Below are 22,941 nucleotides of genomic sequence, written 5' to 3'. Positions count from 1 at the left end.
CTCCATTGTTTCATTGTCACCAGAGTAGATTGGAGGTGGATCTGCAAGCTGATTTTACACCAGATACCCTTCCTGAGACAACTCCATATTAGATGGAGCATGGGCAGAGGTGGGTTTAGACCCAGGAACCTTCAGCACTAGAATCAACCACACTTAACTGCTTGGGAACAACTCTTTGTATTTCTTAATGATCTTTGGAAATACACTCAACAAAAATATAAATGCAACACTTTTGGTTCTGCTCCCATTTTGTATGAGATGAACTCAAAGATGTAAAACTTTTTCTACATACACAATATCATAATTTCCCTCAAATACTGTTCACAAACCAGTCTAAATCTGTGATAGTGAGCACTTCTCCTTTGCTGAGATAATCCATCCCACCTCACAGGTGTGCCATATCAAGATGCTGATTAGACACCATGATTAGTGCACAGGTGTGCCTTAGACTGCCCACAGTAAAAGGCCACTCTGAAAGGTGCAGTTTTATCACACAGCACAATGCCACAGATGTCGCAAGATTTGAGGGAGCGTGCAATTGGCATGCTGACAGCAGGAATGTCAACCAGAGCTGTTGCTCGTGTATTGAATGTTAATTTCTCTACCATAAGCCGTCTCCAAAGGCATTTCAGAGAATTTGGCAGTACATCCAACCAGCCTCACAACCGCAGACCACGTGTAACCACACCAGCCCAGGACCTCCACATCCAGCATGTTCACCTCCAAGATCGTCTGAGACCAGCCACTCGGACAGCTGCTGAAACAATCGGTTTGCATAACCAAAGAATTTCTGCACAAACTGTCAGAAACCATCTCAGGGAAGCTCATCTGCATGCTCGTCGTCCTCATCGGGGTCTCGACCTGACTCCAGTTCGTCGTCGTAACTGACTTGAGTGGGCAAATGCTCACATTTGCTGGCGTTTGGCATGTTGGAGAGGTGTTCTCTTCACGGATGAATCCCGGTTCACACTGTCCAGGGCAGATGGCAGACAGCGTGTGTGGCGTCGTGTGGGTGAGCGGTTTTCTGATGTCAATGTTGTGGATCGAGTGGCCCATAGTGGCGGTGGGGTTATGGTATGGGCAGGCGTCTGTTCTGGACGAAGAACACATGTGCATTTTATTGATGGCATTTTGAATGCACAGAGATACCGTGATGAGATCCTGAGGCCCATTGTTGTGCCATACATCCAAGAACATCACCTCATGTTGCAGCAGGATAATGCACGGCCCCATGTTGCAAGGATCTGTACACAATTCTTGGAAGCTGAACATGTCCCAGTTCTTACATGGCCGGCATACTCACCGGACATGTCACCCATTGAGCATGTTTGGGATGCTCTGGACCGGCGTATATGACAGCGTGTACCAGTTCCTGCCAATATCCAGCAACTTCGCACAGCCATTGAAGAGGAGTGGACCAACATTCCACAGGCCACAATTGACAACCTGATCAACTCTATGCGAAGGAGATGTGTTGCAATGCATGAGGCAAATGGTGGTCACACCAGATACTGACTGGTATCCCCCCCAATAAAACAAAACTGCACCTTTCAGAGTGGCCTTTTATTGTGGGCAGTCTAAGGCACACCTGTGCACTAATCATGGTGTCTAATCAGCATCTTGATATGGCACACCTGTGAGGTGGGATGGATTATCTCAGCAAAGGAGAAGTACTTACTATCACAGATTTAGACTGGTTTGTGTACAATATTTGAGGGAAATGGTGATATTGTGTATGTGGAAAAAGTTTTAGATCTTTGAGTTCATCTCATACAAAATGGGAGCAAAACCAAAAGTGTTGCGTTTATATTTTTGTTGAGTGTAAAATGCAAGACATATTCAGTGACTTGGGAATGTTTATGTAGTCATCTCCTGACTTGTCTTAAAGAAAACTAGCTATAGAAATAATTGTTTGCACTAAAATAATCCTGAGATTTATTTTGTCCAATTACTTATTGGTTGTGAAAGCAGGGGTGGTGGCCAACTGGTTAATGTGCTTGGTTTCAGTGCAGAAGGTTCAGGGTTCAAATCCCACCCCTGCCACATTTCTCCATGTAATGTGGAGTTGCGTCAGGAAGGGCATCCGGCGTAAAACCTGTTGCCAATTCAACATGCAGCTCCACCTTGGATTTGCTGTGGCGACCCCGAGTGCAAACAAGGGAGCAGCCGACGGGACTTACTTACTTACTGGTTGTGAAGATGGAGGAATTGTGTACACAAATAACAGTAATTCCTAAATGGTAAATGTGACATTTCTGACTGAATTAAAGGTAATTAAAGTGAACCCATATTATTCAGCAACATTATGTCATGTTGTAAGAGTAGTGAGCAGATTGAGACTGGCCTGGTGAGGTGGAGATATGCTCTAGAGAGAAGGGGAATGAAAGTAAGTCTGAGCAAGACTGTGTACGTGTGTTAATGAGGGTGCATACAGCGAAACTGCAGAGTTACAAGGAGTAGAGGTGATGAAGAGAGATGAGTTTAAACACTTAAGGTGGAGTGGGTGGAGAAAAGTGGCAGGAGTGATGTGTGGCAGAAGGATATTGGCAAAATGAAGGTTGAAGTCTGTAAGACTGCAATGAGACCAGCTAAATGAGGAGCAACCCAGGGTAGATAGGGAGAAGGATGCTGAGGATGGAGCCATCAGGCAGGAGAAGAAGAGGGAGCTTTACGGATGTACTGAGGGAGGACATGCAGGTGGTTGGTGTGACCGAGGAAGCTGCAGAGAACAGGATGAAATGGAAACAGATGAGCTGCTGTGGAGCAGCAACAGAAGAGGAAGAAGAAAAGAAGAACCCACACTATTAAATGCACTACGAAATACTCTCCTCTCATAATAACCCACATTTCCATTACTTTTCATAATAACCGGTTCAGGAGAAACAGACACACATAACCTCCCAGACAGACATAACAAGCTATCTGAGCACAGTGAACAAGTGAAGGCTGATGTGCTTCATCACAGCGGGACCACTCACTACCCTCCGTGTTCGGTCTTGTCGTTTCAGGCCTCGACTCCCAGATGAGAAACCAAATCAAGACAGATGGTCTGTCGAGGCTGACAGATGCAAGTCATTCCCCTGAAAGGCTGCGCTGCAATCAGCAAATGATGACAGATGTTTGGAGCTACACGCCTTATTGATGATGTCATTATCAAATCAACGACGTGGGCCAACGGCGTCATCCTGCTGCGTCACACACCCGCACACACAACACTAGGGGAAGTAGTTTAGATGTAAGAGTGAGGGAGGTGGAAATGTTAGACACACTTGATGATGACATGATAATGCAGATCAGTAACAGCTGTTTGGCAACGTCGTCCATCCTCATCCGCTTCGTGAACACTTCACTAGCAGGGATAGGCGACAACGGAGTCGATTATAGCCACAGGAGTTTCAGATATAGTCGCAGTTTAGCATTAGTAAGTTCACACACAAAGCAACAGATATTGGATAGTTGCTGCAAGTGGTGGAGCTGTCAGTTACAGCGACATCACTTCTATTTTCAGCTCAGCATCACAACGTGATTCTGTTCCGGCAAGCATCCAAACACTCCATTTAACCTCTGAGGTGTGCATTTCCCTTAATGACTCACAGGTATCTTTCTCATCTATTGACACTGCAGTTACTTACTGACGAGACTTGTTAAAAGAGAATACACTGAGCCATTATGCTTGAAAGTAAAAATGAATTCCCCCTTACAGGTCAATCAGCCTGCGGCTGGCTGAACAAAACTGTCCATATACCCAGAGAACGACTTAAGAGGACATTAGCCACTCAGTGCTCTCTGGAGAGCAGAGCTGTGAACTACTGTGCACACAACTCACCAAGAGGAAGAGCGCAAAGACCGCTCAATTCAGAACACTGAACCGATGCTCTCAAAAATCTTTTATTCCTCATATGAGGCGTTACTGGAAAGCATTATTTAATACAGCTGACAGAGCATTTTGATATATGACGGGTGTCAGATAGAATACAAGTCGCAACCATCAAGGGAAAATAATTGGAATGACTCAATAGCATGTATAATTGAATTATCCGGGTGTCTCTCTTCAGCTGGAAGCTTGGCTGCACATATGAATTTTCATATCTGTGTGACACATGCACATGTCAAGTCAGAAAATATGTTGATAAGCTATTGTACTGCGCCACTTTTGTTTAAAGCTTGAATTTTGAGTAGCCATTTTTATTTATTTATTTATTTTTGGTCAACCAACCAGACAGCACAGAGAGTTAATTTGACTCCAAATAACACAGAAACCAAATATTTGATTCATCTTCCGTTATATCCAATAGGAGACAATAAACACATGGGGGCTTACTTTCACCATCGAGGATTTGAAGTGTGTCCAACTCCTTTTTGCCACTAAAGCTCCCCGAGGTGAAGCAGTGAAACACAAGTGGAGTTTTGTGTTTCTCCATGTGCCTTTTATTTCTTTTAATAGTTGTTTTCTATTCACTTTCATTGTCCATGCATAGAGTGTATGTGCATTGTGAATGTGTTTGTGTAAGCACTGATGGGAGTGGCCCTTGAAAAAAATGTGATTTTTAAATTTTTTTATGACATCAGGCCTGCAGCACACAGTGAGGGGTCTGAGGTACCTAATAAGCTAAATGAGAGCTATTTCTCAGTGCCATTTTGGTCATAAAAAAGCATATTTTCCTATATTGGCAAGATGACAGAACTATAATACACACTCTGTCACATGTATTAGAACACGGTGTTATTACTATTTCATAAAACCACATAATTGCATTGGACTGTTACTGTTCTCTCTCTACATTTATGTAAACATTTGACTTCAGCAATTTGTGCTTTTTTCTGGATGTCGCTAAGTTGACCTTGAGTGCATTGGGCATTACCGGGATGGAGAGGAAAAGAGCCATCAAGAACATCACCGAGGAAGCGGAGAAAGCCTCCAGATGGCTCTGGATCAGGAGAGGTGATCCATGGGGAGTAGCGAATGCCACCTAAACACAAGCCGGGTCTGATCAACCATGGCTGGGTCGCCTGGGTGAGGGTGTCTGATGTTGAAAGACCCGAAACGCCCGAGGACCCCTGGTTACATCACTGATGATGTGTTCAGGAGCATCCTAGAGATGTATTCTACCAACAAGTTGTGGACATACGTGTCTGCCCTTTCAGAGCACTTTATTACAAATAGCTGTACTGATATGGCTTGTAGTGTGGTTAATTTTCTCAACGGACCAGCTAAGAAGTCTGTGCTCCAGTATATTCATCTAATACATATTATTGTGTTCCTTCATTTCTGTCTTAGTACCATAGGCACTGTTAGCAGCTCTCAATAGGTTGGTGACATTACATTACATCACATTGTTACTCTATAGTTCTTTTTATAGTTATTGTTACTCTATACAACAAACAGGTCATGCTTTTTAATACCCACAAGCCAAGTTACCCATCATGAAAACGACCACCAAAAAACACTTAAAAAAAATCCTTTTATAAAACATCAGAAATAAGGTTAGCCAATGAGTCTTAATTGATCGGTAACTCTGAAATGGTGGCTTGTTCAGATTTGACTTGTTCCCACCCCCCAGCTCATGCAGGGTCTTGCTCACACACCTCTTCCTCTTTGCCCATTTATCGGTTGGCAGAGAACTTAGGCGGAGTAAGTGCTGGCAACATGGTGACACCCACAGACACAGTATATATATATATAGATATACAGAAATATCTAAAGCTCACTCATACCCGGCATCGTGGGTGGGCCTTTGGGTGCCGCCCTTGGAGTCAGTTGGGACCACCCTGGACAGACGAGCCTGTCGGTCACCCGCCAACCACAAAAAATTAAAAAATCACATGCCACCAGGATTACAATTTGTACAAATTTCCAATATAGATGATTCATAATAATACTGATAAACACACTGTGGTTTATCTGATTTTTACTAAAATAATTGTGAATTATTCGATTGGTGAAAAAAACTATGCTGAAGTAAAAAATGGATATACAGCATTTCTTTAATCAAGGACCACAGAGGTTCCTAGAAGAGAGTGAAAGAAACAGTGGATTTCATTGTTACAGATAACTCACGTTGGGTATGAGCTGTGTGTCCTGCTGGCAACAGTAATAAACAGTGTCTAGAGAATGTTTAGCTAGTACTTCTATACACATGTGGGGCATAAAGGAGGTGCATAAAGTTTTTAAATCCTATTCAGTAGCCCAATATTAGAGGTGCATTTAAACTGCGCTCACATGCGTTTAGCCTGCGCTTGCACTGCAGCCCTGCACTTTGTTCACATGAGTCAGACATGACTACATTATAACTGCATATTCAACAGTTAAAATGTTTAAATATCCCAGGGGAGAAAACCCCTGATGAAATAGGACTTTACACTTCTGGCCGAGAAAAAAACAAGTGATCCCCTCAGAGGAATGCACGGCCCCACTGCACATCTGGCGGTGGATCTGAGCTCAATAGATATATAATGTATGATTTATCAGGTTTATGGTAGCCTACAAAGCAGTCAGTTTCTGCTTCCGCATGATACCGATGCACTAACATGGGTATGGGTGCTTGGGCACAGGGATGAGTACAATTCTATTTAACAGACTTGGGGGCTTGATGCGAAAACCACATTTGCACAAGGTGGAAACTAGAAGTGACTCTTGTGTCACACTCTGCCCTACTTTTTTTGCCAGGTGGAAGGAGCCATAGCCTTTTACAGCTGAAAAAATAACCCACCAAGCAAAAGTAATTTCTGCTTTTGCTAAATAACAAATATCAAAGATTAACATTCATCAAACAACAAACAAAACTGATCCATCGTAAATGGTTTTCGTCTTGTATTGTGCATTGCCTTCATGATGGCTGGTCATGTTCGTGGGTGTTTGCCAAATGTGAGGAGATGATTTCTCTTGTGGGAGGGGGACCACCGTTGTTATGGTCTATTTATAGTCAGCCTCTATGTCTGTGATTGAAGCACCTGTAAAATAGGCAATTTTACAGTCACTGCGCCTAATCACTCAGCTGTGGGTGGGAAATAAGCTGTCCAGAAAGGCAGGGATCTGTCAGCCTGCTGTGAATACATGAAGCATTAATGCAAGCGTGTGCGTCTGTTTCAGTGAGCTCATAAATTCATTAATTTATGCACCGTCTAAATACAAACACCCAAAGATGAAGAGAGTGCGTCAATTTCAGATATAGTTCCACTGAGCAGTGCCAATCACTGCAGTCTGTTATGTGTCCTTATGCCTGTTTGACTCGTCTTTAGCCATTAATTACCCATTAACTCAACCCGCCACTGAAGAAACTCACAAAGGCTGCAATAAAGACATACTCAAGTGCCACCCACATGATGGCAAATAATTCAGTCCTTTCACTCGCTGAAAGGTAGCAACAGGGTAAGTTCCAATTTAAGATAAATGAAATGATAAAAATCTGCAGAAAAATTAGATTATTTACGGAAATATTATGATTGTTCATATTCAGCCAAATGCTTTGAATGTCATTCATAATGCAGGTGGACAATCACCAAAAACCTACTGCAAAACCAACCCAAGCCTTTGTTAAGGCAAAAAGTGGAGTGTTATGGAAAGGCCAAGTCATACACCTGATATGAAAACACAATTTTAGTTGCTGTAGGCAAAACACTGCAATACCAAACCAGGAAAGAAAGTCAGCATCAGTTCACATCTATAAGTTCCAGACTGCAGACACTGACTGCAAATACTACTGTGTCCAATTACGTTTGGACCCTTAAAAATGGTGAACCAAAATAAACTCAGTGCTCTAATTCTGATACCATGTAATTACAAAGCAGTAAACTTTGATGGGCTTTGATGAAGCTCAGCCAGAAGTAGAAAAAGCTGCAGTTTCTTGTCTGGCTACTTGAGGCTGGCTTTAAAACAGAGCAAGTTCACATTCAACTCCATTGTAAAATGTTCAACTTTTGAGCAGAAATAAACATGTTCACAGCCAGCTAAAAAAAAATGGTTTTGGTCTCTATAGCTAGTTTCCTCCTCCAAGGCAACTGTACAGGGGTGAATTTTTTGCTGACTGCAACTCAGAGTCTGCTGGTAGCAGCTGCTAGCTGTTGTGTTCTTGCTTACTATGTCTGTCATTTTGGAGTATTTTAACACAAACACCTGGGATAATATGGCTTGATGTGTGGTAAAACGTTCTAACGGATCATCTAAGATGTCCCTGCTACAATATTTGCCCTGAGTGAAACTCTTGCATTTAATGTTGTATGCTAACAGCGTTAGCAATTTTAGCAGCTATGGGTAGATGGATCCGTTTAGGTGCCTTTAATGCACAATTACTGAGAAAACAAGCAGCTCATGAGTTTTAATGTTCACACCAAACAGAACCATTAGAAGCCAGTGTTGCCAACTCCTCAGTAAGAAAAGTAGCTATCGGCTGCCGCTCGGTGAGAACAGAGACTAGTGCTTTCAATTTTAAGGCGCCAAACATGAGAAAAGTCTCCAATGACACCAGGAAAAGTAGCTAGATTTGTCGCTATTTGCTCTTGAGAAAATAAGCCGTCAACAGGGTTTGGAAAGTCACCAGATTTAGCAAGCAAGTCACCAAGTTGGCAACACTGGTAGGAGCACTGCCGCACAGTCCCCAAAAATATGATTTAATAAACACCAAAACCAAAGTTAGCCTGGTAGCTTAGGTGGTCGGACGCGAAGAGAGGGGCGTGTTTAGGCTTCTTTTGTTACACACTGAGCCACCCAGGCTCCACCCCTTTATGCAAGAAACTAACTATATGATGAGTAGAACAGCAATATCTCACCTTATCAGCTGTATTTTAAACCACAAAACACTTGCTGATTAATCTGTCAAATCTACAGAGTTCTCTGTTTTAATTCTTCTTTTTAACAAAGGAGAATTAATCTCTTTGGAATTCTCACACACACTGTGCATTAACTTGACAAACTAAACTGCTCATATTAGGAGAGAATAATTGACCTGAAAAGTGAGTAGCTTTGTTTGGTATCTATCATAACTAAACAAAAAAATTCATACCTGTTTGAGCTTCTTCAAGTCTTCATCCAGCTCCAAATTGTCCAAAATAACAGCCACAAAAAGACTGAGCAGAATCTGTAAGGCAACAAGAAGATACACTTAGGACCATTTCTTGTTAAAGTGCTGTCTCGACTGTGACTGTCAACTTTCTGTGAGGCCAATTCCAAAAACATGGAACAGGTTATATTCTGTTGGAGAGTTCCAAGCAAGTAATAACTGATTTGGACTTGTGTTGATCTCTGAAAAGACAAAGTGAGGCACCACCGAGGTGTATGACAACATTATTCCTGAGAGTTCAGATGCAAAACTCTGAATGTCAAAAACCACACATTTTTGGTTGATGCCAACAGGCACTTGGTTGCTTCTGTAACTTTCAGTGTGAAAAATATTAAAGAAAGAATGTGAACATAATAATTTCATTTTATTTATGGAAAGCTGCACACTTCCTAATGTGTTTTCCTTTAAATTCCCCTTCATATACAGTATACAACCCCCTTTAAGACAGATTTTGAGGAAAACTTCATCTTCTTCAAAATCTGAATGTAGATACTTCAACAAATCAACAAACTGGTTGATTTATCAAACGAAGCAGCCAAATACAGTAACCTATAACTCAAATCTGATGATGGAAGGCCGAAACCTGCTAAAAACTGAATGGATGCAAGAACTATGGAAAATCTAAGTCTCCTGTGATTTTGTGAGCGTCCTTAAGAAGAAATAGTTCACAATATACAAGTAAAAAAATAAAAATTCAGCATGCATTCCAGGGTCTGAGCTAAGGTTACGAGGAGAGATGAGAATTACATCATGGATTACTTCCTCGTACCAGGAGGAAAGTTACAAGGTGTTAGCTACAAAGGTATTTCTTTAATGTGGCAAGAGATTAAAATATGAACTTTTTACTTTATTGCAAACACTTTTTATGTGAAGGTTTTGTGACAATACTGTACAGACGTCTGCACTCTATTGCGTATTTGATCAGGAATTTAGTGTATCATCTCTTGCCTACTGTCAACATTTTTAAATATGCTCATGTCACTGGCACATTCTTTCTGAAAACGAGAATGTCGTTGTGATCGCCTTTGCTTGTTCTGTCCTGGAGGACATGCTTGCACATAAACCTTATTTTACGTGCTGGATATTTCATTCCAACCCCAATACAATAATAAGTGCTAATGGCCTTTATGCAGAAGAATAATACAAATACATTAAAAAGCTGACATGTTCTGAGAATCATATTCGCACCAAATGTGATGGCGAATTTCAAGTGTGAAGCCCAAAGACACACCACCATTAAGTCAACATTATGGGCCCCTTCACACATAGTGTGAAGTTTGGTCGAATACGGTGAAACAACGTGAAACAGTTTAAATTGGCACATCACGAAACATCGTGCCGACAGGCAGGCGTGCATGATCCTAGTGCGAGAGTTTGTGCACGCGACGGTGTCTTTCGAGCAGGGACACAGTGCGAGGTGCACCACATCACAGCGCTGATGTGGAATAAATAAAAAATAAAAACCAGATGGTACATGTGAAACCACATCGTGCCGCTGATGTGGAATAGATAAATAAATAAACATACCACCCACAGGATTTGTACCTGCACTTTACTGATTGCCAGCCCGAAACTTTACCACTGAGCTACCGTCACTGGCCTGTAAACAGTGCGGGGAAAATGCCTGAAATCAACAAAGAGATGGATGTATTTAAAAAAAATAAAAATAAAACCATACACCATAAAAAAATCACCATTTTATATTGAATCCCTCTTATCAAGCGGGCAATACAAATATGATCCATCTGTTCCTCTGTAGATGACCCATGGTCACAGACATACAGTCATGAAATGACATGAATGAGAAGCAGTTTGCTCTTCTCATGTCCACATCTGCTGGCGTGTGTTCAGCCGGCCCATGCGCGTGTCCTGCCTGACAAGCATGTCTTGTGCACGGTGCACCAGAACTGACATAGCGTCAAATGGAACAGAGCTCACGTGAGTGACGTGAAAGTCAGGTCGCCCACTGCGTGTTCTGAGCTGATGGTCCATCTCAAGCCTTTCAATGTGCTGCAGAGTGTGCGCGCTCGCTGCAGCCCGTCACCACAGTGATATATGTTTTTATTTATGTGCACGTGATGACAGCAAACAGACACATGCGGGTCACAGTGGGCAGTTGTTAGTCCATGTCCATCCAAACACAGTACGTGTTGTCCAGCTGGGATGTCCAGAATGACAGATCTCCACACCTGCTTCAGTGGGCGGACACACCTCCTGCAGTTCAGCGCACAGACCAAATCTACACTCGTGGGGAAATCAGACTAATTTCACTGCCAGCACGGCAGTGATTGTCTACAAACTGTTGTCATGCCAAGAGTATGAATGGCCACACATTTTCTAAGTGCCAAACAAGCGGTGTTAGATGTTCATGTGTGTCAGCTGGAATATGGCCGACACCTGCTGCAAGAGGGATTGATGGGTTCTCACATCGCACACTCTGTCTTTCAGCTGTTGGTGTGCGCAAATAGTTGTAGCAACAGGTGTACTATGTGTGATGGGGCCCTAAGTGATGGGAACTTGGTTCTGATTTTCCTTCACAAATGGTAGAAAAAAGAGAGACTGAGGTGCAGTCAATAACAAGGATGACACTAGAACACAGAAAATCTCAATGAGCACATAAAACTGTGTCACTGGTTTCATAAATGAAATGCTTTAAAGCCTAAAAGCCCTGTTCTCAAAAACCTGCTCCCAAGAACTGAATCTTAAACTGTGTTTATATATACGAGGTCTGTTAGAAAAGTAACGGACCTTTTTATTTTTTCCAAAAACTATATGGATTTGATTCATATGTTTTTACGTCAGCCAAGCTTGAACCTTCATGCGCATGCGTGAGTTTTTCCACGCCTGTCGGTTGCGTCATTCGCCTGTGGGCAGGCTTTGAGTGAGCACTGGTCCACCCCTCTCGTCGTTGTTTCATTGCGAGGAAATGGCGTAATGATTTGGGCTTTTTTTCCATCAGAATTTTTTCATAAACTGTTAGAGACAAGCAGCTGGAAACCATTCAAAAAATTTATCTGGCTTTCGGTGAAAATTTTGGATGGCTGTGTGGAGCCAGGTGCAATTTCTCTGGTTATCACAAGAGCTGGACATCAACTATTTTCCGGCAGATTTCACTTTTAACAAGAGATTTTGTCATGGAAAGCCGCGCGGAGGCTTTGCACGTCACGACCGATTCGCTGATGAAGTGAGACAAAGGAACACCTCCGTTTCGGAGTGCCAGAGGACAGGTTGGGACATGCCTATCTCGGCTTTCAGTGCTTACCAGTCGAGTGAGTATAAGAGAAATTGTGGAGAGCTGGACATGTCCCAACTTGTCCTCTAACACTCCGAAATGGAGGTGTTCCTTTGTCTCACTTCATCTGCTGATGTCCAGCTCTTGTGATAACCAGAGAAATTGCACACGACGGTCCCGGCTCCACACAGCCATCTGTTTAGAAATGATGTGGTGTTTTCTGCCTCTCGATGGCGGCTCGGAGCGCGGCGCGCCGTGTGCCATTGTGGGGCATCCTTAAAGCTGTAGTAACACTCCTTATAGTCTCGTATAATAGACTGCATTTATATAGCGCTTTTCCATCTGTGTCAGACTCTCAAAGCTCTTTAAAATAATGCTTCACATTCCCCCCAATGTCAGGGTGCTGCCATACAAGGCGCTCACTACACAACAGGAGCAACAAGGGGATTAAGGATCTTGTCCAAGGGCCCTTCGTGTTTTTTCAGTGTTGCTCTGACCTTTAAAATTTCACACGATGTTACTATATAAATTAGCTAAAATTTATGTGGGTCACATGACAAACTAAGATAAAATTTATCTTGTTTCCTCATAAGAATTATGTTATTCTGTGTTTATCAATACAAGAAGACATACTGACACAAATTTCAGGATTCTGTCTTATCTTGTTGAAACTGACACACAGTGTATTGCAGTTACTGTGTACTTTATGCCCTGGTGAACAAATACAGCTGTACATATCCTGCTGACATCGTACCTTGAATCTTAGTCTCCCTTATGATGTCACAAAAGAAAAAGTGGTTCTACTTTTTTCATATTTCAGTCATGTCTTCTGACATCAACAAAACTGAAGTATGCACTGGCCTAATCTATACAGGACCAGTGTTCCAAATCTGACTGAGACCTGTCAAGGGATGACTCAGACAAGCTCAGGAAATCTCAAGAGTGCAAATAAATCAAGTTCTATGATTAATCTGTATAATAATAGACTTATGGGCTCTGTGTCTATCCATCTCTCTGGATCGTTATACAAAAACCAGACAGGGCTGGCATTTAACCTTTGGCGTGCTTATGTAAGGACAAACATTGCGGAAATGGCAAGTTGATCAGACCATTATTTACTGTGATATCAGCAATTTTGGTTTCAAATATGCAAAAATGGAATTGGTGAGCATATTAAGTCACATAACCGCTACAGCACGAACAATAGCCATGGAAGACATCTGTCACATTTTCAAAGTGAACAATGCCCCATATGACGAAGCAAGAAAGCGTACCAAAACATAACATTATTATGACATCATAAAGACATCGGTAACAGTAAAACAATTTGGGCCTAAAATAACTGATATCCTAAATGGGATAAAATGCCATGACGGACACATAACTATGTTATTAGTAACAGCCCAAACAATTGGGCAATGTTGCTATGAAGTCATACAACCTTTACAGAGTGAACAATGGCCACAGAAGTCATCTGTGAACAATGCCTTATCCTGGCAAACTATGGCCTCGATTTCATATGCTCTGCAATGCTCCAATAAAGCTGTGACTGTGGAACACGAATCACACACATACATATATGAGTGGTTCTATTGTAGCTCATTAACCAGTGGTAGATATACCCAGCAGACACTATGTGGCACTACCAGCAATGGTAGATGACAGAGAAAGCCCCATGTGAGTCACATTTCACAGACATGTTTACTGTGTTGTTGGCAGCCATCATCCAGACAGCTCGAAGCTTTATATTAACAGCTCCTTTTGTGTGAATTGACCAAGTACAAACACTGCACTGCTTAGATGTTTACACCCTAAAATTTCCTCAAGTTTTCTTGCCGTCAAACAGCTGAAACAATAGAACCTTGGTGGTGTGAAAGTGGAGAGTTACTGTGCACAAGTGGTAACTGTGTAGCAGAAACAACTATGTCTTGTATTTGGCCTTGTTTCATGGCAGCAGACGAGTAAAATAAAATCTGATGCAATCAGTCATTTAACATGGAGACAGACTTCATATTTAAGTCTGTCACATTTAAATCTTTACTTTGAAAGATGATCATATTTCTTGAATGAAATGAAAAATTTTGTGTTTCAGCTACTTTGGAGACGTTTGTGCCTAATGGACATGTTTCATGATGACACGTTTGTAGAGTTTGGACGGTGTTGATGTGATCTAACAAACAGCGTAGAAAACCACTTTTTCTGTTTCTAACAACTTTATGGCCATCAACATAATCAAATGGCACTGAAATGGTAAAATTCCTTTAGCTCATCCAAAAAAATCTGAATGGTCAAAATTAAGCAGCAGCTTAATTTAAGCAGTGTTGTTAATTTCTCACCAGTGTGGCAAACAGATGATAGAGGATGAAGTAGATGGCGACGACCGGAGCCCACATATGACCGACAGCCACAAGAGTCTGGTCCATGACATCAATCCAGCCCTCCTGGGTTAAGATCTGGAACATGGACATGAATGCCTACAGAAAAGGAAGGCACCAGATGGAAGTATGAGATGTAGAGAAAATGTCACAGAGGTTTAATTCATACACAAGCAGAAGAGGTAAAGAGACGGAAAGAGAAAAGGGAAGATTTGACATTTCAAACAGGCAGGAGAACAAATATCATACATCCAACACATGTATACCATAATTCCCCAAAGTCCAAATCTCTGTGTCTGCTATATGGTAGTCTGCCTCGTGAAAATCCCAAAAGAACCAGATACTGCATTTTTAGAGTGTAAGTCAAAGTTTTACTATACTCAACAAAAATCTAAATGCAACACTTTTGGTTTTGCTCCCATTTTGTATGAGATGAACTCAAAGATCTAAAACTTTTTCCACATACACAATATCACCATTTCCCTCAAATATTGTTCACAAACCAGTCTAAATCTGTGATAGTGAGCACTTCTCCTTTGCTGAGATAATCCATCCCACCTCACAGGTGTGCCATATCAAGATGCTGATTAGACACCATGATTAGTGCACAGGTGTGCCTTAGACTGCCCACAATAAAAGGCCTGTCTGAAAGGTGCAGTTTTGTTTTATTGGGGGGGGATACCAGTCAGTATCTGGTGTGACCACCATTTGCCTCATGCAGTGCAAAACATCTCCTTCGCATCATCTGTGAAGAGAACACCTCTCCAATGTGCCAAACACCAGCGAATGTGAGCATTTGCCCACTCAAGTCGGTTACGATGACGAACTGGAGTCAGGTCGAGACCCCGATGAGGACGACGAGCATGCAGATGAGCTTCCCTGAGACGGTTTCTGACAGTTTGTGCAGAAATTCTTTTGTTATGCAAACCGATTGTTTCAGCAGCTGCCCGAGTGGCTGGTCTCAGATGATCTTGGAGGTGAACATGCTGGATGTGGAGGTCCTGGGCTGGTGTGGTTACACGTGGTCTGCGGTTGTGAGGCTGGTTGGATGTACTGCCAAATTCTCTGAAACGCCTTTGGAGACGGCTTATGGTAGAGAAATTAACATTCAATACATGAGCAACAGCTCTGGTTGACATTCCTGCTGTCAGCATGCCAATTGCACGCTCCCTCAAATCTTGCGACATCTGTGGCATTGTGCTGTGTGATAAAACTGCACCTTTCAGAGTGGCCTTTTATTGTGGGCAGTCTAAGGCACACCTGTGCACTAATCATGGTGTCTAATCAGCATCTTGATATGACACACCTGTGAGGTGGGATGGATTATCTCAGCAAAGGAGAAGTGCTCACTATCACAGATTTAGACTGGTTTGTGAACAATATTTGAGGGAAATGGTGATATTGTGTATGTGGAAAAAGTTTTAGATCTTTGAGTTCATCTCATACAAAATGGGAGCAAAACCAAAAGTGTTGCATTTATATTTTTGTTGAGTGGGAGGTCCTGCAACTTGTAAGGTGCATGGTATGACTTGTATACCGAAAAATCACATGTTCGTTAATAAAATTCTAAAAATTATAATGACTGCTTATATAAAATTTTCCAAGGAAACAAATAACTAAATAAAATAAACTGCAATAATGAAATAATAAATGACAATAATACAACTAGAAAATACATTGCAACAATGCAACAAAAAAAGAAGATCCCAAATTAAAGAGCCGAAAATACAGGAAAAAAAGGTGAGACTTGTACTCCGGTGTGATTTATAGAGTGGTGGGCACAGCTAACCAAAAAGTTAGCTTCGATAACCATTAATCCGATAACTGAAAAGTTATCTTTTATGATGCTAAGCCAATAAACTGCTAAAAAAAAATTATCTTTATTACAGATAACCGATAACTTTTATTTGGACGTGGTCACATCAGATTACACTGTCTGCTTCTGATAAACCAGTTTCACTTTCACTTTTCACTGCTGGGTACATTAAAGGATCACAAAGACATAAGAAAGCACGAAAAATGAATGAATAAAAAATAAAACCCCAAATACTGTCATCATCTTTCAAAAGCAGTAAAACACAGTATTAGAAGTCACACTTTATCTCGGTATTAGATACACCGTTATTTCGTTATTTACGAGCTAAAAAGCTGCTGCTTTTTTCACACTCTTTCAACCCTGGGGCTTAAACAACTGAAATACATCCATTAATGCAGTGATTGGCACAGTAAAATACTCGTAGTAAATATAAATTCTTAGCTGTTAATTTCAGTGGGATTCATCTGAATAAATAATCCACATAAAGCCTCCTCTTTTTTCATCCAAAAGTGTCGAAACGTGAAGAAAAATCCACCCCCGAGTCTTGGCAATTATATTACAGCCACAAAGAAATAAAATGAAATAATGTTAAAATTACTCCATTTTGTTCTTGTGTTGAGCGGACAACTCACTGTAGCATCCAAAGTGAACCTGAACTACACTACCCACAATGCTCCCTGCGTCAACCGGCAAATCACATTTTGCGCTTAATGATGATATCATCAGCAAGCGACAGCCAGTCTGCCATAAATGAACACACAACAGACAGACTAAAATGTTTGATTTTAGGGTTTACAAATGTTTTTGACTGTTAAACTTTGCTCACTTTACCAAAAAAAAAAAAAAAAAAAAAAAATGTTATCGGACTGAAAGTTATTGGAACTAAATTTATCTGAAGATAATTGGTCCGCTCATGGTTTTAAAACTTATCTGAAAAGCTAATCCGCTAGCAAAAACATTAGCTTCGATAATTATCTGTTATCGGATTAGCTGAACTGTGCCCACCACTGGATTTATATATGTGTTTTACCTCTTCAAGAGGCAGTTTTCCCAGAAAAACGTAAAATTACCTGAAGATGTGCAGTAAGATTAAGTATAATTGTAAGATTAAGTATATATTAAGTATATTGCCATTATAAATCCTGTTGCTCACAATGGAGGCACTCAGATCATGGTAATGTTAGCCTGTAAGCACTGGGTTACGTGACACCTGTTAAGTGAAGCTAGCAACATTGCAAGACACGAAAGATTAAATTTATTGTGAATCACAATTTAAGCCACTCCCCTTGTTCAGGTCCTCAACCACCACAAGTAGGTATTTTTTGAAGCACATTATAAATGCCGTTGCTCCCAAAGGAGGGACTCAGATCATGCTAATGTTAGGTGACATGTCAGTTATACAACGCATTATATTAATACAATGACAACATTTACTAATTATAATTATATAACAGCTGAATAGATCCTTGCTATTTGATTGGTGATTTGTATGTCACGTGACATGGACCATTTGCTGTTGTGTTCCCTTTACCATGCAATTCAAATGCTATTTAGCGTGCTATTTTGGTACTATACGATTCATGCTTTTGCACGCTGTGACCACCGTGTGTGTTTGCACACTAGCGGCTACAGTGCTTAGCAGATTATTGATGCTGTTCATTCTTTTAACACAAAAGAAAACACAAATCCAAATCTGTGTTCGACTGTTTGGAACCTCTTGACGTTAAAGGACCAGTGATGCACACTAAAATGTAAGTCCCTTTTCTCTTATTTATAAATTAATAAAATATCAAATGGAATCTATTTTAGCCATTACATAAAACAAATAATGAATGTTTTTCATTCATTCAATGGAAACAATATTTCATTCGGTGAAAGATGAAATGTTCCATTCAACTACACTGAATGGAGTTAAATCACTATTCATTACCACTGAACTCAGTCATAAACATTCATTATTTGTATAACAGCAACTGGATTAAATATCTGCAATTTATAATGACCTTGGCGCATGTTTCTCAATATTTTCCCAATAAGTGCTGGGCAGATTACAGCCAAATATATTGGCTGTGATCATAATAAAGTGTATTTTATTTAGCAATAAGGGAGGTGATGGTCTAGTGGTTAAACTTTGGGCTTCAGATCAGAGGATACTTGGTTCAAAACCCAGCCACACCGGAAAATCACTAAGGGCCCTTGGGCAAGGTCCTTAATACCCTAGTTGCTCCTGGTGTGTAGTGAGTGTCTTGCATGGCAGCACCCTGACATCGGTGTGAGTGTGAATAGGTGAATGTGAGGCATCATTGTAAAGCGCTCTGAGCTTCTGATGTTATTTGTGACATTTTTATGTATGCCACTAATTCAATGAATTAATTAAAAAAACATATCTTAAGTATTTTTATTTTGTAGAATTTCAGCTAGAGTAGATTTACCCATGGGGATTGCTGTAGTATATCATATTATAGCCATCATTCTCTAATTTGCAAAGGTGAGATTGTAAAACAGAAGAGACAGAGTAAAAAAAAGAAGAAAACATAGAGACAGGTTTTTTTCGTTTTCCTCTCTGTCTGGTAGAGGTTAAATGAAGGTGTAGGAACAGGCATATAGTACAAGACCGTGACTCCAGGAGTCAAACGGTGAGCCGGAGCTTCCTTCTTCACATCTCACCTCCAAACCCCTCCCACCTGTCCACCGCCCTCGTTACCGCAGATAGAGATAAACACCACAACAGGTCTGCCTGCAGGAGAAGCAGCCAAACACCATTAGCAATGAAGTGTGCCAGGGTATCTGCGTGGGTGTGAGGCACCAGGAAAAGAGAAAATGAGCGAGAGACAGGGAACACAGCGCACAAGTGGCATCTGTTTCATGTCCTGCTGTGCCAGGGATCAGTGAAATGTCGAAAGAGGGGGGTAAAAAAAACAAAACAAAGAGGAGGCTAATGAGAGAGAATGAAGCTCGTCTATGCTTAGAAATCAAAGGAGGAACCACATCTGTCGACGCGTCACAAAACCCACAATCAACAGCTGCGAGGCTGCGGATGCTGATCTGAGGTGCTTACAAAGACTTTCCATAAAGTGCTCTTTGTATACTACCTGAATCAGCCTATTTTAATTCAGTCTCATCTTTCCCCTAGGACAAACTGTTGAGCATTTAGGCAAATGCACACCAAGCACGTCTCGGGCAGTTATGCTGAACTCTGGGGGGTTTACTCATTTGTTTTATTTGTGCAGGTGGAAAAAAAAAACACAATTAAAAAAATGAAGTGGCAGCGAACACTGAAGGCACCCAACTCATGTCGTACCACTACAAAACATGACGGTGCTATAGTTCAACATGTGAACATTTAATGTGATACAATCAAAAACATATCCTGTGCTTGTGTGCCGGAACGCCGAGGGCATTCCATGTGAAATTCTGCCTGACGAGTGGGTGGGCAGATGCACGAGCGCAGCCAATATTATGTTCGTTGGAACACTGACCTTGTCATATATTTCAAATATGTGAATTCACCTCAAATAAAAATAAATCACAAATAACTCAGCCATTTAGTGCCAGACGGTGCCCGATCTGTTCTGCCTTGTGTGCAACTCTTATACTACAAACTTTCAAATTGATGTCATTGCCATGCAACTACTACCAGCACACATTGATGACATCACAGATAAGACGCAGGATCACAAAATTTATTTATATTAGGGTGGGAGTTTGATCAAATTTCACAAAAAATGTATTCATTTTAGTGTGTGCATCAACTTTCATAAAAATCTATATCATTTAGGGTGGGAGTATGATCAACTGTCACAAAAAATGTGAATGTGTTTGTGTGAATGTGCTTTTATGACTGAGTCGCAACTGAATCACGGGGGGCCTGTCACCTGTATTAACCCACAGGCAAGAACGAAGCCCCTGACGGTGAAGTAGGTTATAAGCGTTCTATACGCACCACACCTGTTTGCAAGCCGACGAGTCTGAAAAGAAGCCATAAGCAAGGTCGCCCACCTCTCAGAGGTCGAAGTGGTGACACTTTTCAGACTGATCGGTGACCAAACAGTGAAAAAAGAACAACAACCTGTTCGTTTAGATCTCCCTATGAGATAACCCCACGAACAGCTAAAATGGGTAACTGCTGTTGTTCTCACAGCCAACATGACACACAGTCAAATGATGTTAGGTACATGGAGACAAAAGATCCAGCATCACCTGAACACTTAAAAATGTTGTGAGAGACAGTTAACTTCTCTGGAAAATTACAGTTAAACTCCACAACAAAGTCATTTGATACCATAAACGAGAACACCAGTGATTTTACAAAAAGGCAAGAGAGATGTGCAGTGAAAAATACACCAGACCATGCTTTTGCACCAAACACAGCAGTTTTTAAACCTGCCGGAGCAGTCATAATGATGTGTGAGGAAGAAGTGTATTTTGCAGGAAAGGGCAAAGGTCAGCACCGCAGAGTGGCCAGAGGCACAGCCCGTGGGCGTGAGATAAAGAGGAAATTGACATGTTGGAAGTATGGGAAGAATGGACACTGCACATGAATGTACACACTCACAAAGATAAGGAGTTCTTCATTTTCAACATGAATTTTGTTTATGTACACATAAGGTTGCTGTTCTTTCTTTTCTAGCAGATTATACTTGTCAGTTTTTCCTTACTTTTGTTCTGTTGTCACTATATAGACAGATTGTGTGTAATTATTGTGAATTGTTTTAGATAAAACTGTCAAGGTCACAGTTGCTGGCGCTCCAACATTTTTAAGTGTGGAGTTACTGAGAAATAAGTGCACATTAATCAATTTTGTACGTGTATATGAGTGTGAGTTGGTGTCCAGGGTAAAAGATAGAGTATTTTGAGGGAGAATTCTGAAATAGATCTGTTGATGAAATAAAACTTTTCAGCTTGTTAAGATGATAACTCAAAGACAATAAATACTATCATCTTCCTACTTTCCATATTGAATGCTCATGTAACTGGGATGAAGTGATTAAAATATGGTTGATTTTTGTACACTGGATAAGATGTAAAAGGTGGTTAGTTTCGCCTACTTAACAGATTCTAAGTAAAGCTGATCAAGATTATATTTCAGTAGAGTGATTAATGATTGGTTTATTGTTGTGTGATATATTTTGTGTGTGTTGTTGGTTTGAAATTGTGTGAGGTGATTCTTTTCTGTCTGGGGAAAAAGAAAAAAAAATTCAGATTGACTGCTTCAATTGAACATTTCAGTATTTGGCCAATCTTGCCTCAGTAATCATGAATGAGCTACTGTGGAACTGACCAATTAGATCAATGAGTTCCAGCGGGTATTCATGAACTTGCTGGAAACAGGCTCATCTAGGCAATGAAGATTTTGGGTTATAAAACATTTCTATGAATCAGTTCCCCAGTATACATCTATATACATAAATGGCTACTTTTGTCTTTTTGTCTGTCCGGAATAGGCTCTAAAACTACAAAAGGTGAACTCCCCAAAGTTACATATTCTGAACCACCATGACATGGGCTACAACCTGGTACTATTTTCAAACAAAAAAAATAATATTAAGACAACAATATTAACAATAATCTGATACATACAGTTGAACCATATGTACCTCAGTGGCAGTTGTACTCCAGCACAAATCTCTCAGCTTTAATAGCTGGCCGCTGGCCCTATGCATATATGCAGGAGCTCAGTAGCCTGCCTACTGCTATAAACAGAGCCCAGACTCCTGGGCTATCTGCTGCTGGCTGCTGGCTAGCACACATAGCGTGGGTGTGCATGCCAGCTTGGTTGTATAACCAAGCAGATTCAAATATCCCCCTTGATATGAATGCATCCTTTCTCTGCACATGCTGCACGTGGGTGCTACAAACCTGTTTACTCTCCTGAAAAGATTTGAACAACTCTACAAACTTTAGCGTTTTCAGACCTGTTTATAGCAAAAACAAATGTGAGTATTCTGTCATTTACTGACTAATCATATACTGAACATTTTGATTGTAAGAATATAAATACACAATTCAATACAAAGTAACTTTCTTCCATGTGCTTTGTTATCCCCATACTCCCCTCTACCAATATTACACCCATGATATTTGACACCATGTGTGAATGAGTAGATATGCCATCCTACTTAAAAATAGTCCTTAAATCTGGTTTAATCATTATGGCAATATGCACCCTCAAACTGAGATTTTTCTGTACCTAATGGCCAATACTGCGTTATGTTTATCAACTTCAAAATAAATACAGGGTAAACCCTTCATAATGCTGTCCCCAGGAACAAGGATTTCGACCTGCAGATAAAGTGCCAGTTCAGAGATGTAGATGGGTTCTCCCCATGCCAGGCATTGGTGGCTGAGAGGGGGTGGGGGTGGCTGGGGTGTCAATCCACATGAATTTTGATAGTTCTCCCCATGCCAGGCATTGGTGGCTGAGAAGGGGGGGGGGGGGGGGGTCAATCCACATGAATTTTG

General features: G+C 41.0%; 1 protein-coding gene across 4 annotated transcripts in view; it reads right to left on the bottom strand.

Moving 5' to 3' along the window:
• nalcn (sodium leak channel, non-selective) overlaps positions 1-22,941 on the bottom strand; it is a 241,384-nt gene that overhangs the window by 81,540 nt on the left and 136,903 nt on the right. For all 4 annotated transcript variants that reach the window (XM_034185794.1, XM_034185793.1, XM_034185792.1 and 1 more), the window contains 2 exons: positions 14,625-14,762; positions 9,000-9,074 (listed from right to left, as the gene is read on the bottom strand). In XM_034185794.1, coding sequence (XP_034041685.1) covers positions 9,000-9,074; positions 14,625-14,762 — 213 coding nt within the window. The remainder of the gene's footprint in view (positions 1-8,999; positions 9,075-14,624; positions 14,763-22,941) is intronic.

Source organism: Thalassophryne amazonica, chromosome 14 (assembly GCF_902500255.1).
Source record: "Thalassophryne amazonica chromosome 14, fThaAma1.1, whole genome shotgun sequence".
Classification (NCBI taxonomy): domain Eukaryota; kingdom Metazoa; phylum Chordata; class Actinopteri; order Batrachoidiformes; family Batrachoididae; genus Thalassophryne; species Thalassophryne amazonica.
The sequence above is the reverse complement of the archived record's forward strand: the minus strand, read 5'-3'. Positions and strand labels throughout refer to the sequence as shown.